Below are 16,757 nucleotides of genomic sequence, written 5' to 3' on the forward strand. Positions count from 1 at the left end.
GCTAGCCAATGACCCATTTTCCTAGGGAAAGGCCAAACCCATTGACTTTCCCAACCATCATGGTCTTGGGTAGTGGAACAATTTTTCAAAATTCTCTTTGTTGATGTGGCAAATTTTTATTAGTTCTCTATTTTTAATATTCCATGTGCTGATGTGTCAAGGTTTTATTGGCCTTCTATTTTTTAACATTCTCACTGCTTATGTGTCATCACCTCGTTTGCTTTCTTTCGAGTAAAATTCCCACTGCTGATGTGTCAATATCCTATTATCTTAAGGAAGAGTTTCACAAAGCTGCCATGTGGCAAAAAATTTGGAGGTTCGAAAAAAGGAGGAGGAGGCATTTGATTTTGGAAGCCTCAAAAGACGTGCGAAACACTGGTTCTCAACTAGTTCTTTAAAAACAAAGCTTGCTGATTTGATGGTTGGGATTTATTTTCCCAAGACTCGAGACCGTGGAGTATAGAATGGTCATGGAGATGACCATTCTGTAGGTCAGGGCGACTAGCACTAGCCGGGAGCCCTGTTATGCAGAATGGTCATCCCATGACCATTCTGTCTGTCATGGTCGTCGGGAGTAACGGCCAGTGGAAAGCTCAATGCACGACACATCAGCAACCATCGGAATGGACAGCTCACAATAGATCAAATAAATAAAGGTTTGTCTGTTGCAATTTACAGACTGCAGCGGAAAATCTGCGACCGACAACCATGACGGACAAACAGAGTAGGGAGAAGAGAGTGCTGACAGTTTCCATCACTTGCAAGTACATATTACATTGTTGGAAGATGCAAGAAAGCTGCCTAGCAGGCAAAATACAAAGCACTGCAACAGCCAACACAGGGGCGCTTCCTCCAAGGCTGGCTGGCCGCTCTCGGAGGTAGACCTTTTCTTCCAATAGATTAATATGCCCCCAACTGTAATTCTGTGATGTTCAGTTCATTATCGATTTCTCTTTGTTTTAAAGATCACCACCATGACACAAGTGGTGGCAGTGCTCATGACCTATACCTTGCTCTCTTGTTTCAATCACCTGTGACAGTGGCCCATGCTTGCAGTGAGCCCATTGCACTAGTTTCTTGAAATTGAAGCTAGAAACTCGACTCTGGCTTCTCATCTACTTACTGCTCAGAATTTCCCCTTCTTGCTCTCTCGGCAGCCTCGGCAGCTTTCATGAGGATTTGAGCAGTCTCCTGGCCAGTATTGGCCACCATATTTGCAAAAAGATGATCTCCCTCCTCAAAAGATTCTTCTGCACCAGAGAGAGAAAAGAATATTAATCCTCACAGATCAAAAATAAAGAGAACGATGTCTGAAAGAAACACTCGCAAGAAGTTCTATCCGGGAATAATACTTGAAGAAAATGCTCATAACTGCTGTTGCTATGGCAGTGACCTTTGTCCTTCTTTTTCAGAAAAGAGACTTCTATTAAGTAATATAGAAATCACACAAAGGGAGATCTCAAACCAAAAGGTAGGGAGATCTCAACAATACCGTGCTTCTTTGGAATTGCCCATATCACAAGTAATAAATCATGTACAATAGAAAATTAGTTCCACAAGGCAATTTGATGGCGAACATCGATTAAAGGTTAAATTTGCCATTCCAAACAAGAACATAAAAATGATGCAACACATAGGCAGACTACACTCTCTTCAGAGATGAGGTTGAGCACCTCATGGTGCAAAATGGCTGAAAGTTTCTTATTGATGCAGCTTCTCTTTGAGGGTAAGGGATCGGGCCCTGGCTATTCTTGTCTGTGGGGGCATAGCACGGAGATGCCTACTACAGGATATTACTGGGGGCAGTTGGGGAACATCCGGATCTGGAGGGCGACTCGAGGGAAATGTTCCAAACCTATTCATTTGAAGGAAGACTGCACAGCAACTCGTTATTGTGCCATCTGTAATCTGACCAATCATGCCACTGAGCAGTGCTATTACAATAGCCATTCTGGATGGAAACCCCCGTGCCAGTCCAGACTGTGATGCCTTGACTGATTATTCCGGTCCAATAACTGATCCTACCAGTAGTAGCCCGTGGGGGCACAGTACCCTCCGGTCAGGATATACATCACCTCCATAGCATATTGACACTGTCTGGGAGATTATTTCTAGTATTGTGGCATGGCATATTTGGAAGGCCAGATGTTCAGAGCCATTGAGGGAACTCAGATTTATGATACCCAATGTATCTGCAGCATATGGAGTGACACAGTTCACATTCTAATGGCCACCAGGGCCTGTATACAAGGATCTTCTAGAGCTGCGCAATCAAAGCGCAACTCTTTTATGAGACAATGGGACCGTGGCATATTCTTTTCCACGACCTCTACAGGACTCTTATGGCGGCATAATGCCCCAGATTGGCTGAGATCTCCCTACATTTTTGGTCTGAGGTCTCCCTTTTGTACGATTCTATCTTACTTATAGAAGTCTATTTTCTGGAAAAAAAAAAGGGGTATTATGAGTAATTTCAATCTGTTGTGAAAATGTCAGCGGTTTTTCTGCACCTTGGAGAACTAACATATTCTTGTTGTAGTACGCTATTCTAAATCCTAAAAATTAGAAATCGTGTTGAGATTGCCTTTTTACCTGCATGTCGTAAAAGATTTGCTGGAGAGTCAAACTCCGAAATGTGCCCCGCATGTGCCAAAACCAAGAGTCTATCACAATAAATGACAGTGTTGATTCTGTGGGCAATAGTAAGAACTGTGCACTCTTTAAACTCGGTCTTTAGGACTGCCTGAATCAATTCATCAGTTTCTTCATCAACTGCTGCAGTTGCTTCATCCATCACAACTATTCTAGATCTGCAAAACATCAGTAAAGAGGATGAGGTTCATTCCATGTTCCATCGTAAGCTATTTGAGCAAAACAAGATAAGGATGCATGGAAGAAATGAATTTTATTTTTATGCTATGTTACCTCCGTAGAAGGGCTCGTGCTAAGCATAAAAGCTGGCATTCACCAACACTAAAGTTGTCCCCATTGTTTGTGATGACAGCATAGAGGCCTTTGCCAAGACTTTGAATCTTCTTTGTTAGTTGCACCCTAGCCAAGGCCTCATATATTTCACTGTCTGTATGCCGTTCGAAAGGATCCAGGTTCACCCTTAAAGTTTCTTTGAAAAGCACAGGATCCTGTAATTTCAAAGCAACATTGATTGCCACCAGTTCATCATAGACTTCAAGATCAATGCATCACATCACTAAACCAGAATTCAATATTACTTTTTTATTGCGTAAAAACAATTATCCTATCGTTTTAATATTCAGGTTATTGTTGGGTTAGGCTTAACCCTAATGTGCAGAAAATAGGGGCAGAAAAAAATGAGAGAGAGAGAGAGAGAGAGAGAGAGAGAGAAAGAGAAATGAAATGATATATTAACGTCTTCAGAAGGCCAAAATGACCTATGAGACCAAAAAGGTTACAACAATTGGTGGATCTGACACAATGTCTGTGTAAGAAAAGCTAAAAACAACTAAACAACTAACTGAAACTGAAACAACTATGAGGAAAAGTAAGGTACTAGGAGCTCCTAATGGATAACATCTGGGAGGAAAACTCCAGCAACAAAGGTAAGCATCATATACATCACTATCCAAAGATGTCTCTCATCGGTCGATGGCGGATATCCTCAATGTCCTCCATGGTGAGTACTCTGACTGGACGTCTCCCATGCCGTGCTAGTATGGTCCTGATCCTCTGTTGTAGTCTCCGCCGGTGTCGAGATGGGCCTCTCATCTTGGGGCGCATGGACCGCCCCAGCTCTATAGCCCGATCAATCAGTGTACCTCTGGTGCGGCTATACTCTGGGGCTAGCTGCAATGCCTGCTGGCTTGACTGCTCAATCTTTGGTCGAAAGAAGTTTGTAATTTGCCTCTGTAGGTGTCTCTCCCTCTCTGATCCCCTCCCTCTCAAGAGACCCTCTCTATGTCTACGCAGCTCCAACAAGTATAATCCGAGGCATCTCTGATCCTGGTATCTCATGACTCTAGAAAGTCGTCCGAAACCCTCTCTGAACAGGCAGTGAAAACGGCCTCGTATCTCATAATATACTGGACAGTGACATTTGTAATGTAACTCTGTCTTTGGCTCCATCTGGCACAGCTGACAAATCCTGGCCTCAGCTGGTACTCCTTTGAATCTGCCAGTCTCAATCTCTAGCTAGTGTGAGGATGTGCGCATCTGACCAATAGCACACCGTACCCCATGAGAAAGATGAGTATCCATGTAGCTGGGTCTAATCACAAACCCATCCTCCGTGAGCTGGAGAAGATAATCTCTATAGAAAGCCATCTTCGTACCAAGCTCGTGTGTCGGCTGTATCCATGTTCTCCTAGTGTCCAGCTGAGTCAAGTCCTGCCTGATAAGTCTGGTAATCTCTGCCCGTGTGAGAGAGAGGGAGGGTGCATCCAGGGAGTACTGAAATGGAGGTAGCTTGTCCATACTAAAGCCATGGAGTTGGAACCAAGCTGTCATCTGTGCATACCAACATGATCCGTCTCCCTGTGATCCCAACTGTCATGAAGACTCCAGGGCTAAGCGAGAATATCTGTCTCTAGGGAGAGCCCAAGTGCTATGTATAAAGGAGACTGATCGAGTGAGTGCCTCTACTACCAATGGGGGGGCAGCCATCTCTGCGCGGATAATATCATGTGGTACGGAGGCCTTGGCCCTAATCATCCGGGAAATCATAGAAACCAAGGGCCTCTCCATACATCTCCATCCATTAGTGCTACCAGCTCGGCTGTGGTGATCCACTGAGGGTCCCCATATCTCCACTCCATACAGCATGGCTGAAGTGACCAAAGTGTCAAAAAGCCAGAGCTTTGTTCGAGGTTCTTGAAACTAAACCTGCGAACACATCCTCTCTAGTCTCCCCAATGCTGCATAAGCTCTGGTCAATCTGGTCTCCGCTGCTCTCCTCAAGGAAAATAGTGGGCCACTAAAAACCACACCAAGGTAAGTATATGCATTTGTATACTCCACTGTCTCCTAACCATATGTAAAGGTGGGTACTGACCTCCTAACCCACTGTGCTGTGGTGTTAAACACCATCACCTTCGTTTTACCAAGGTTAACAGACAATCCACTGTCCTCTGCAAACGTGTGCAATGCATCCAAATAACGCTGCATCCCCTCTGGAGAATATGAGATCAGCACAATATCATCAGCATACAATAAAACAGCGGAATCCATGTCCCTGCTAGCTGTGCTCCTCTGTCACCCTCCCGCTCTACATAGTCCGAAACCTCATCCACATACATCCCAAATAAGGTGGGAGAAAGGGGGCAGCCCTGTTTCACCCCAATAGTGGAGTGAACCATCTCAGATATACCCTGAGTAGTACGTACCTGCCCCACAACTGTCCTGTATAAAGCCATGATTCCCCAAATCAGCTCTGTGGGCACTCCCATCTCCTGTAGTCTGCGCATCAGTCTGGCTCTCGGTACTGTTGTCAAAAGCTTTGCGGAAATCCACAAAGCAACAATAAATCCTCCTGCCATATAATCTGCCCTTCTCAATAATAGCTCTGAGTGTCAAGATATGGTCAAGAGTGGAGAAACCTCTCCTGAACCCTGCCTGCCCTGATGCACGTATGCCCTCTCTCTCTGCCCATCTACTCAACTCCTGCTCAAGAATAGATGCATATAATCTAGCCAATGTGTGACCAATCATGACGGTACGATAATTCCCAGGAAGCATGGGATCCCCTGACTTGAAGATAGGCACAATCGTAGACATATTCCAAATCTCAGGAAAACCCTCACACATGGCTCGGTTAAACATCATAGCAATAAGCTCTGCAAGCATACCTTTGGCATGAATAAAGTGCTCTGCTACCAAACCATCATGATCATATGCTCTCCCAGTCCTCATCCTGTCAATAGCTTTCCTTACCATCTCAGCAGTAAAGAAAGCACATGTCTCTGGGCATGGCTTCGATGGGTCTGGCAGGGGTGGCTGTCCTGGTGCTGTTACAGGGATGCTGCATACTCACCCCAAATCTCTGTGGAGGTAATGGCTGGTGATGGTGAATGCTCATGGAATAGTCTCCATGCCTTGCCTAAGTCCTGACTCATAAATAACTGATACAAATCCCTCTCTAACTGAGCAAGATAAGCACTCTTCTTTCGTCGCACTAGGTGCCGGAAGGTAATCCGTGACTGTCTGTGAGTGGTAACACCCATGAGCACCTCTCTTTGTAATCTGATCCTCATCTCTCTGCACTCCTCATCATACCAGCTGTTGTGGGGCATGTTCCCAGATCGTCTCCGTGTAGGCTGATTATGGGGATATGCCTCTGATGTTGCAGCATGAAGCGTCTCTATCAATATCTGAGTGAGCTCATCTAATGGCCGTCCCGGCTCCTCGGCACATAAGCGTCTGTATATCTCATCCGTGTACACGGTGTCAGTCTCCCTCGTAAAGGTATAACGAGTGTGTGGAGACCTGTCCCAATGGAGCGGTGCTGAACTGAAATGTGAGAGTGAAGGACAAGATAGCATGATCCACTTCTATTCCAACCGGCCTAGTGCCTACCATAAAATCCTGAAAAGAGGGAATGAGACTGGGCTGATCCATAACATAGTCCACTGTACTAGCACCATGCCGATGTGGAAAGCTAGTGAAACCGCCCGGTGTCGGGAATCTCTGTAGGCCATTCAGGATGGCCAATCCATGTGCAGTCCCCATGTCTATCAAATACCGCCCATACACTGTATGTTCCTCATCCTGTGAGAGTCTAGATAGGCCCATATCCCTAACATCAAGCTCCCTCAACATCTCCTCTGAGGTATCATAAAATACTCTCTGGTTATGGGCGGTCGTGGCATTGAAGTCCCCCAGGAGAATGATGACCTATGAGACCAAAACTGAGAGTACATCTGAAGTTGGTGTCTCATCAAAGAGAACAACCAAATGAAACTGAAAAAGTACAATAAACTGACTATCTTACAATTATAAGAACTGTAAGTAACACTCCTAGATAATACTAAGTAGAAAATACTGAAAAATGTATATCAAGTAGATCCATGTATGCTGATCAATTGAAGTGTTGCCCTCTCCTCAGATCAAATATCTCCGCCATGGGGCTATCTAGAATGGAGAGGTCGTAGAAGCGAGGTAGGCGCCTCCGTGTTAAACAATCCTAAAATGGGATTGATCATGGTGATAGACATAGATTAAGTAACATAATTAAGATGGATTATACCACACTAAGAACTCCATAAGAGAGAGAGAGAGAGAGAGATTGCACACTCAACACTCAATTCTGTTTCATGCATTCACGATGAATCATACAATGATATAGGCTTTCTAGCCTTATCCCACTTTACATGTCATCATCCATGTGGCAACATCTTTTCCACTCTTTTGGTCAACACTCATACACCATTCAATATTACATGTGGCATTCTTATCTTGCCGCAATATCTTGCACCTCTAGGGTGCGTTCACACACTCAACCAAATAACCCATTCATTTTACATTGCACATTTCAACACCCCTCCTCAATGTAAACTTGGGTGTGTGCATAAAATCTCTCCAATCAATTTGATCAACTCATCTCTCACCCCATCAATTTTGGCATTGCCAATCTTAACACTCCCCCTCAATGCAAATTGGAGTGTTCAACAAGTGCCTGTACATGTGTCTACCATTCTAGACACGAATTTCATTTTGAGCCGACTCGCTCACAACAGAACCACTGAGTCCAATTTGAACATAGAAAAACACTGAAGCCAGCTGGCAGAGGAGAAGCGGAAGGGGCGGAGGAGGCGGCAGCACATCCAGGGTGGGGGAAGGAGAGGGCGAAAGGGAGGCAGAGACGTCTGGGGTAGGAGGGATGGACCAGCAGGTTGAGGGAGGGCGGGAGCAATGGCGAGCAGCACCCACAGGTCAGCACAGCCAGCGAAGGGGGTGGGGGTGGCCAGAATGCAAAGAGGGGAAGCCTGAAAGAGGTGCGCTTGGAGACATCAGATTATGTGGACTTGCTTGGAGACACGCATCTTGCAACAAAACTCTCTCAATTATGCCTAGAGGAGAGTGACTTCCTGCAGATGTGAGCCTAATCCACTATACTCATGGCATAATAACAAAATACACATCAAATATGAGCCTACAACGTACAGTATTCATTATCCTAATGGCATAACAATGCACATCAATAATGCGAGACTGCGATGTACACATCTGCTTAAATGTGATTAACGTAATTTCCTACTATTGATCACTAATCTGGCCTAATCCATCTACAACAAGCTTAAATGCAATTAACATAATTTCCTACTATTAACCACTTATCTAGCCTAACCCATCTAGAACAAGCTTAGCACTTTTGAAGCCGATAGTTTACAGCAGAAGTTCAAGCAACATAGAACCTACACATTGCAGTACATTAGGCACAAGCTGTTGGGGTGTGACATTCATCCATCCTACATGATCTGACCGTGGCAAGAGGAGGGTTTAAGGTATGACTTGCGCTTGGTGTGCCTTACGTGACCATTACTAGTTAGTTCTAAAAATAGAGAGACAATGCTAACTATTCTTTGGCTCTTGGTTTGTGGTTTGACAGCAGTATTACTTGCTGTATGGAGGTGGTCTCTTTTGAGGTAGTACTTTATCTTCATGATGTTACAAGGGAGGCAGGGGATGCAAGTAATTATTGCGGGCTAAAATTTAGAGGCTGTTATTGTTATTGTGGCATTTGTAATGGGGTTGAGTAAATTTAGTAGTGTCTGTGACATGACGCAGAGATTATTCAATATGTTCTCTATCATTTATGCTCCCCTCTTTTAGAAATGAAACATACGAAAGGGTTTGTTGAGCAATGAGATCCTGCATGCAGGACAGTTTTGTGGTAAAATTTGTGGGTTCACAGAATGAACCTATTTAAACTTTCACTATAATGCTGGCTTTCGTTTTATAAACCCCTTGAATCTCTATTTCTTTATTTCATTTCGCCCCCCCTCTGATAACCAATAGGACACTCATAACAATTCTATTTCCTCATAGCTTTAACTGTGACTTTTTTGAAGAGAATAAAAGCAAGGAAGATTAGGTGCCTTGCCTGGGGGACGATAGACAAACGTTGTCGCAAGTCATCAAGACCCACTAGTTTTATGTCAACTCCATCAATAAGAATGCACCCATTGCATGCAGTGTTCTCCACCATGCGAAATAGTGCTGATGCCAAGCTTGACTTGCCAGCCCCTGTCCGCCCCAATATTCCTATCTTCTCTTGTGCTTCCACCTATATAATTGAACATCAATCACGTTCTTCCATCATTGCAAAAAATAGAGAAACACATTTCAGGGTTGTACAGGAGTGGGAGCTCATATTCAACACAATTGACTTACAACAGTCAACTATCAAAGGAATTGATGTACCTTTTACTTCCATATATGGGACAAACAATCATGTAAATACCAGATTGTAAAGTGTAGGTTTATGTTAAATCCTTGTAAGGCGTTATTTTGAGGCTAAAATATCATGTTGTTTCCTACCCACCATTTTTTATATGACCTGCTTTAAGGTTTGTAGTTTTCTTTCAGAATTTGTTAATTCAAAAAATCATAAATCTGTCCTTTTTGTTTTTGCAGGAATAATTTGGCACTGTTCCTTTCAAGCACAAGTGTTCTGTTTCTCGCATTTGAGTTATTTGTGGATGAACTTGGGCCAGCAGTACCTTAAATGAAACATCTTGTAGAACTGGAGCAAGGTCTTCTCTGTATGCCATTGTATAACTTATAAATTCAATCTCACCCTTTCCAGGCCATCCATCTGGGATCACTCCAGGTGAGGTACTCGGTTGAGCTTCTACAGGTAGTGTTGTATATTTTTGTATCCTCTCTACACTGGTAAAGTAGTTTTCAGTGTCTGCAGCCATTCTAACACCATACTGGAACAAACCTGTTAACTGCAGACTTTGTACAAGAACCACGCCTGCAAATGGGATCATGCTTCAGCAACTTTCAAATATGAGAACAAAGCAGCAACTTTCAAGCTAAAGATGATTCTAGAACAGTCAAACAGCACGATCACATACATTGACATTCCACCCTCTTTCAGAAATGAACCCTTGTGATAAATCTGGATTAGGAAAAAATATGAAAATGTAGTTATCGCAGGTCCTGTATATTGATTTTCCTCATTCGCACAAATGTTCAGCATCTTCAAATCCACTTTTTTTAATTCCAAAAAGGGTTTTTTTAATTAGTTGAAAAGAAACCTGCCCAGAAGGCAAAATAAAAACACTGCAAAACAACGGTAATTGAAACACAAGGGTGCTTCCTCCATGGCTGGCCACTCTTGGAGGAAGGCGCTACATTGCTAATACAAAATGAAACACAAGAAGGGCACTTCCTCCGTGGCTGGCCGCTCTCAAAGGAAGGCTACATTGCTAGTACAAAAGTAGGAAGCCAAACTAGAGGCCTACTTTGAGTGGCGATACGTACCTCCCAATCTAGTGTCATCTTGAGAGCGGAGGCTCTCTACTAGACTGCGACAAAATGAATCGGTAGTGAAATGGCAGAGAAAAAGAGGGGGGCAGGGGTGTGCTGCTGAGGCCTCCGTCTTCTCCCTAGGTGCCAAATCAACTGGGGCAACGAGTGCTTGAGGCTGGATTACCTGACAAAGCCAAGCCTATGCCCTTGCTTTGCTTTGGCCTAGGCTTGGCTATGCATAGCCAAGCCTAGGGCAAGGTAAAGCAAGGGCGTAGGCTTGGATTTGTCGAGTCCAAGCTCTGGAAATGCTGGCCAGAGGAGGGGGGCTCCTTGTGGGGAACCTGCTGCTGGGCTGACTCTGCGGGAGCATCCCGAGGGAGGGATCCGAGCGACTCAGAGCAGGGAGGATGTGGGTCCTAGCTATGTGTGGTTATCAGGGCCAATGAGTCTGAATCGTAGGACGGCTCTCTGAAGATAATGGGTCAAAACGGTTCTCTGTGTGAACCATTGCCACAGCATGAGGGTCCTCCTTCTGTAAGGAGTACCTCCTCGATCATCACCCTGGCCCTGGCGATGGCCTGGCCAGTGGCGGCAGGAGTGGCTGACTCGCTGCCAGTCTTGGTGCTCCATTGACTGTTGGGGATCCACTGAGCTCTCACCGGCACCTGGTTGACGCTGGCTGTCTGTAGAAGGGGCAGCTGGGGGCGGAGGGCGTGGGCGAGTGGGTGGGGGCTCCGCACCTGGAGCTGCAGCTGCAGTCTAGGTAGTCAAAGAGCGACGTCGAGGGCAAGCACGAGCAAGGTGGCCCATCTGTTTAGAGACGAAACACTGGCCCAAAAGCCGAGAAAACTCCACCCGCTGTAAGACAAAAGGATTGGTCAAGGTGAGCGATTGCCACCTCCTAGGGAAGGTTCTCTGGTTAGGCCAGAAGCACCCAGAGCGAAGAAATCCCAGCAGCCCTGGCAGCCATGGAGGCAGGCAAGGAGGGACTTGAGAACCTGTCCCAACATATGACCAAGCACTCACCATGTACTCCTTGGGGAGCCGGGGAAAGCATACGGTAACTAGGAAGCCAGTAGCTCCTGCCAAAGGGTTCGAATCAGGAAAGAAACCATGGTGCCACCGGGGTGTGAACATGGGCTAAGAACACACGTGCCTCCCGAACTAGCATCGGGCTCCGCGCCAAGGTGCTTTCAGAAAGAGGTTCCAAGTCAAACTCGATCCTGATATAACCTTTGCCCAAGAGCTGGACATCAGTAATCCAACCATGCTCTCCCCCAAGGGCTGACAGTAGACGATCCCTGATCTGGCTGCGTGTTGGTCTGCTACCAATGAACTTGCAGCTGACGGTGACATCCTCCAAAGCAGTGTCAGACGAGGCTAGAAGACACTGAGGAGCGGTGTCAGTCAGGGTAGATGGAGCGGCTGCCATGGAGTCCTCCGTAATTACCATTTTTCTCTGCCCGTCAGTGCTTTTTTATTCGCCATAGGTGATGCTGCCGAGGAGGTGGTGAGGTTTTGAACCCAGGACCTCCTTGTCCTAGACAAACATCTTCACCACTTGAGCTATCACCTCATTGGCGTGTTTTTTGCATCTTCACATCCATTTTTCTATGAAAATGACACAAATAGCATGACTCTTGTAAATTTGTTTATTTGACTACTTATGTTGTTGAGGGGACAGTACCTGCAGGGAATAAAGAGCTTCTGCATATTGAAAATATTTTTCAAATATTTTCAATGTGCCTCAAAAGCTCAAGAGTAGGAACAGTGAGAGTAGATGTGAATAGATAGATCTATATTTGCAGAAATCTACCTTAATTAATGCCACATTTCACATGATGCCAGTAATACCTATACTGGAACACTAACCAGTAAACATACATCTCCCGGAGTCGCAGCAGCACTGCCTCTGGGACAATCTCAAAGCGCAACAGATTTTGTAGAGGATCCTGTACATAATCACGTCGGTTCCATCTGCGCCGCGTACTATCACCTGGGGGGCAGTAGCATGGGTGACTGAGGCCAGCCCCACTCTTTTCTATGAGGAGGCAGCAACTGGAAATGCCCTCCAACTCTTTCACCGCAGGATTAATACAGTCCCCACCCCCAGCAGGCCGGAGATCATACGCAGCGCATAGCTGCATGGCAGGCCCATAGTAATGAGGCCATTGAGGGTATTCTCACCCCTCCAGCCGAGACCATCCACTCCATTTGGACTGGCATCATTTCATACCCTCAGCGTTCAGTGGGGGAAGCTTCAGGAAGCGTCAGATTGCATACCTAGAAGGTGAAAGGCCTTCTTGCACACATGGCACACAGGCGAGATTCCTTGGAATTACAGGCCGCCTGTGTGGCTCCCTCCCCGTTTGTAGGAGGTAGTTTTCCCTCTGAGAGTGGCCAGCCATGGAGGGAAACACTCCTCCCCAGTTTGCTTTTGCCCCCTATGAGGGTTCTGAGCATGTACATCTAGCCCCTGCGCTGCTATTTTTAAACTAATAGAAGGATCTCTTGTGTGAAAATGGCATTTTTCCCAGCCCTAAAAAGGGGATTTTACTGGGTTTATTTATTCTTTCTGGTTTTTTTGGGTCTCTTGCTGCTGGCCGACAGCATTCCCTGGACCAACCAGCAGCACACCACCATATATATAGATTCGCTTCATCATTCAGCATTTGTACCACATCGGTGATCACATCAGACACCACCACATCATACATCTGCTGCTGCTGTTGCCAGCACCTGCACTATATCAGATTATCATCTTCGCCGTTCAGCACCAGCGTTTTACATCAGCTCATATCTTGGGACAGCAGCCCTCTCTGCTACAGTAGAGCACATCAGTGTTTTACATCAGCTTATATCTTGGGACAGCAGCCCTCTCTGCTACAGTAGAGCACATCAGCAGTTTGCATCAGCTCATACCTTGGGACAGCAGCCCTCTTTGCTGCAGTACACCGGCGTTTACATCAGCATCACATCATTGGGACAGCAGCCCTCTCTGCTACAGCACATCAGCGTTTTGTCATCAGTTCATATCTTGGGACAGCAGCCCACTCTCTGCTACAGCACATCTGCGTTTTTCTTCTACAATACTCCTCAGGACAGCAGCCCTCTCTACTTATCTTCATCGACACCACTCCGGACGGCAGCCCTCTCTGCTCCTTTGCACCACTCAGGTATTGCAACACCCTCGTTCACCAAAGCCCTCACCACTCGGTACAGCAGCCCTCTCTGCTCCTCACCTCCACTCAGGTATTGCAGCACCCTCACAACTTGAGATGGCAGCCCTCTCTGCTCTTCATCACTCCTTAGGTACCACAGCACCCTTGTCACCAGAGTCTGCACCACTTCACCTTTCGCTGCTCACTACCACTTCGGAGTGCCTCTGCATCCACTGGCGAGAGCCTTCAACACCGACCACTTTACGGAGTGCCTTTGCCTCACATTGACGCGAGCCTTCATTACCGACCGTGCTTCAACTCCGACATCGTCTTTGCTTCTGCACTGGTCTTCTACTCAGAGTCACCTCACATCAGAGGGCCTCTTGTACATGTTTTCACTCACCATCACATATACACTCACTCACCCATTTCATGCTGTGTTCATTTTCTCTGATCTCTCGTGCATCTGGTCCTTTCGTTCTTTTGCCCTCACATCTCTTTCCCAAGAAAAAAAAAAGAATGCTTTACCTCCTCTCATGGTGCACATACTGAGGGCAACGAGACTAGCTGTTGGGGGCTCCGTCAGTCCTTTTTTGTTTTCTGAGGCATAACGCTTGTACATGCATAAGAAATATGACTGCACTTTGAACAAAGTGGTGCATGATAAGTATAATGATGTCAAGTGCTGTTTTCTTGCTCATGATGTGGTATCATGTGGATAGAAATGCTGTATACATGATTCATAATACATTCACTCTGGTTAAAAGCATTACACAACTTGCAGAACAATAAAACAGATAAGATAGTGTACCTGCAAGGCCAGGGGCAATGCTGTGACGGAGAAGAACCACAAGGAGAGCAGCCATAGTAATACAAATCGTGGCAGAAAAATCAAGGCGGAGGGCAAACCATCGTGACAAATGTACAAATAAAATATATGCACGGTGATTGGCATCAATTAACCTTGAAAACTGGTCATGTAGTCTAGCCCCTTGGCCATATGCTCGAACTGACGTAAGACCCTGCATTCATTTCCCATCATGGCATCCATAAACACCATGAAGCATGTATACAAATCTTACCCATTACTGCAGGACCCAACACCTTCAAAATCCATGCATCACTTTCATAATCTTCACAAGGATTGCCTTGGGTTTAGACAGTTATTCAGGGAAGTTTATTTGATTAAATGTCTCTTTGAGTTGTGTTATTTTTCAGTGGGCTGAAATGGGGAAATAAGGAGATAAGAGAGAGTAGTAGGTAGCGAAGGGGTGGGTGTGTAGCCTAGCGGTGTGGGTTTGCGATCTCGAAGGTGGAGATGCAAGTTCAAATACTCCCAGTGGCATCCAAGCCATTTGCGGCCATAATTGTACTACCTTCAGGCGGGAGACTCAGCTGTCTTTGGGTGGGCACTCAAGTTACTACTACAAAAAGATCTACTCACCAATATATATTTTTTTAAAGAGAGTAGGTCTGGAAATCAGTAGTGACCTGGAGAGTCTGTGTAAAATATGCATAGATAGGTGAACGGGAAATTCCATCCAAACGCTTCAGTTCACGAGAAACAGCTGTATATCGACGTTGAAGATAAAGGAAGAGACAAATGAGGAGTGGTAGAGCCAGTAGAAACCATGGGATCAGTATTGCTATCATAGCTATGGAACCCAAACAGCCAATTAAATTCTCCATCATGTTCTGCATGATCAAATTCAGCTGGTAATAAACATTTTGCCAAAATTGATACACTTTAGTACTTCACATACTTCTTAAGTATTAAATCTGGAATTAACACCTAGTTGACATTGTAAGTGCTTATATATCTGAGTTTTAAAGCTGGTATTGAAACTTAGCAACAAACCTGTGCTGACATGGACAGTAGCTCATCCACTATGGCCTGATCCTTACCAAGGCGATTCAGTATCCTTCCAGAAGGGTTCTGCATGAATATCAACATAAAATGTCTGAGCCATATGTTTTTGTTATCATGAAATGGCAGCTGAATAGCAATCCCATAAGCAGATCACTTTGGAGAGATGCAATCACCACTGAAACAAAACCATCTCAGTTTCCAATATGGAATCAACACGTAGACCTCCAAATCATTAGGACGAAATTCGTATGCATCAAATTGATGTATACCTGATCAAAAAATAGCTGTGGTGAGCGAAGAACAGCTACAATCATGTTGTTATGAAGTCCCTTTGTTGATTTTATGGTCATCTTTGTGAACATGATGCTCTGGATGAATGAAAGTATGATTGCTCCCGAGACAAAGCAAGCATAAGAGCCTACATAAACTTGTGTCTTGAGATGATATTTTTCATCCGACCACACACTGAGCCAATAGCTCACCATTACTCTCACAGCTTGTGAAAACAGAAATATCACCATCACCAATGTAAAAAAGGAAAACCTGCATCACAACACACATGTTTTTTTCTCTAAATTAAGGGAATAGTACCAGATGAGAAAGGAAGGTTAAAGATGTGAGAATTCTTACCCACCACCTGCTTTCACATAATTAATATATGTTGACCACGTCACATGCCCTTCTACTCGATCCTCCTTCATGGTAAGAGCTCCTTTTTCCTTCTCTGTAGTGGCACTGTGTGCTTTCTCAAAGCCCTTTTGCTCAAACTTATCATCTCCTGTTGGAGGTGCTTCTGGTTCCACTTCAGATAATGCATTAGAACTGACACCAATGCCGTCCTCGTCTTCCAACAGATTTTCAAAACTGTGTTTTGCCGCCTTTTCACCATCATTAGAATTGGTTATCTTGTTGCTTGTATTGAGCCTCTCCACAGCTTGTGTTTCGTCCTCCAGGATCTTTATTCCATTTGGATCTTCAAAAATATTTACAACACTTGGTAGAGCTTGCAACTTCCCATCATCCATAGTATAGATTTTGTCACAGCATGCCAAAGCTTTTCTATTATGACTGACTAGAATGATGGTGCGGCCTTTAAGAACTCCTAGTAAAACATGCTGCATTAGATGGTTGGCAGTTGATGCATCAACAGCAGCGAATGGATCATCTAGAAGTACTAAAGGGGCATAACTGTAGCATGCACGAGCGAGGCTGATGCGTGCCTTTTGACCGCCACTTAAGTTCAGCCCTCTGTCACCCTGTATACATTACTGGAAAAC

The 16,757-nt window shown here is 45.0% G+C and overlaps 1 protein-coding gene and 1 long non-coding RNA gene across 2 annotated transcripts in view; one reads left to right on the plus strand and one right to left on the minus strand.

The window, feature by feature from the left end:
• Nucleotides 1-624: 624 nt before the first annotated feature.
• The window catches only part of LOC147620201 (uncharacterized), a 75,565-nt gene continuing 59,432 nt past the window's right edge, over nucleotides 625-16,757 (minus strand). Inside the window, exons 11-21 of the mRNA XM_086772399.1 lie at nucleotides 16,111-16,736; nucleotides 15,750-16,023; nucleotides 15,469-15,546; nucleotides 15,102-15,305; nucleotides 14,422-14,632; nucleotides 9,693-9,949; nucleotides 9,074-9,256; nucleotides 2,926-3,140; nucleotides 2,593-2,810; nucleotides 1,124-1,250; nucleotides 625-1,031 (exon numbers count right to left, since the gene is read on the minus strand). Coding sequence (XP_086628525.1) covers nucleotides 1,028-1,031; nucleotides 1,124-1,250; nucleotides 2,593-2,810; nucleotides 2,926-3,140; nucleotides 9,074-9,256; nucleotides 9,693-9,949; nucleotides 14,422-14,632; nucleotides 15,102-15,305; nucleotides 15,469-15,546; nucleotides 15,750-16,023; nucleotides 16,111-16,736 — 2,397 coding nt within the window. The 3' untranslated portion in view covers nucleotides 625-1,027. The remainder of the gene's footprint in view (nucleotides 1,032-1,123; nucleotides 1,251-2,592; nucleotides 2,811-2,925; nucleotides 3,141-9,073; nucleotides 9,257-9,692; nucleotides 9,950-14,421; nucleotides 14,633-15,101; nucleotides 15,306-15,468; nucleotides 15,547-15,749; nucleotides 16,024-16,110; nucleotides 16,737-16,757) is intronic.
• Nucleotides 709-9,745, plus strand: LOC147620202 (uncharacterized). Its single transcript, XR_015261754.1, has 2 exons — nucleotides 709-878; nucleotides 9,607-9,745. It is a non-coding gene; the product is annotated as an uncharacterized LOC147620202 (long non-coding RNA).

The sequence above is a fragment of the Cibotium barometz genome, chromosome 32 (assembly GCF_041138505.1).
Source record: "Cibotium barometz isolate CiBa-2024 chromosome 32, ASM4113850v1, whole genome shotgun sequence".
In the NCBI taxonomy this organism is placed as follows: domain Eukaryota; kingdom Viridiplantae; phylum Streptophyta; class Polypodiopsida; order Cyatheales; family Cibotiaceae; genus Cibotium; species Cibotium barometz.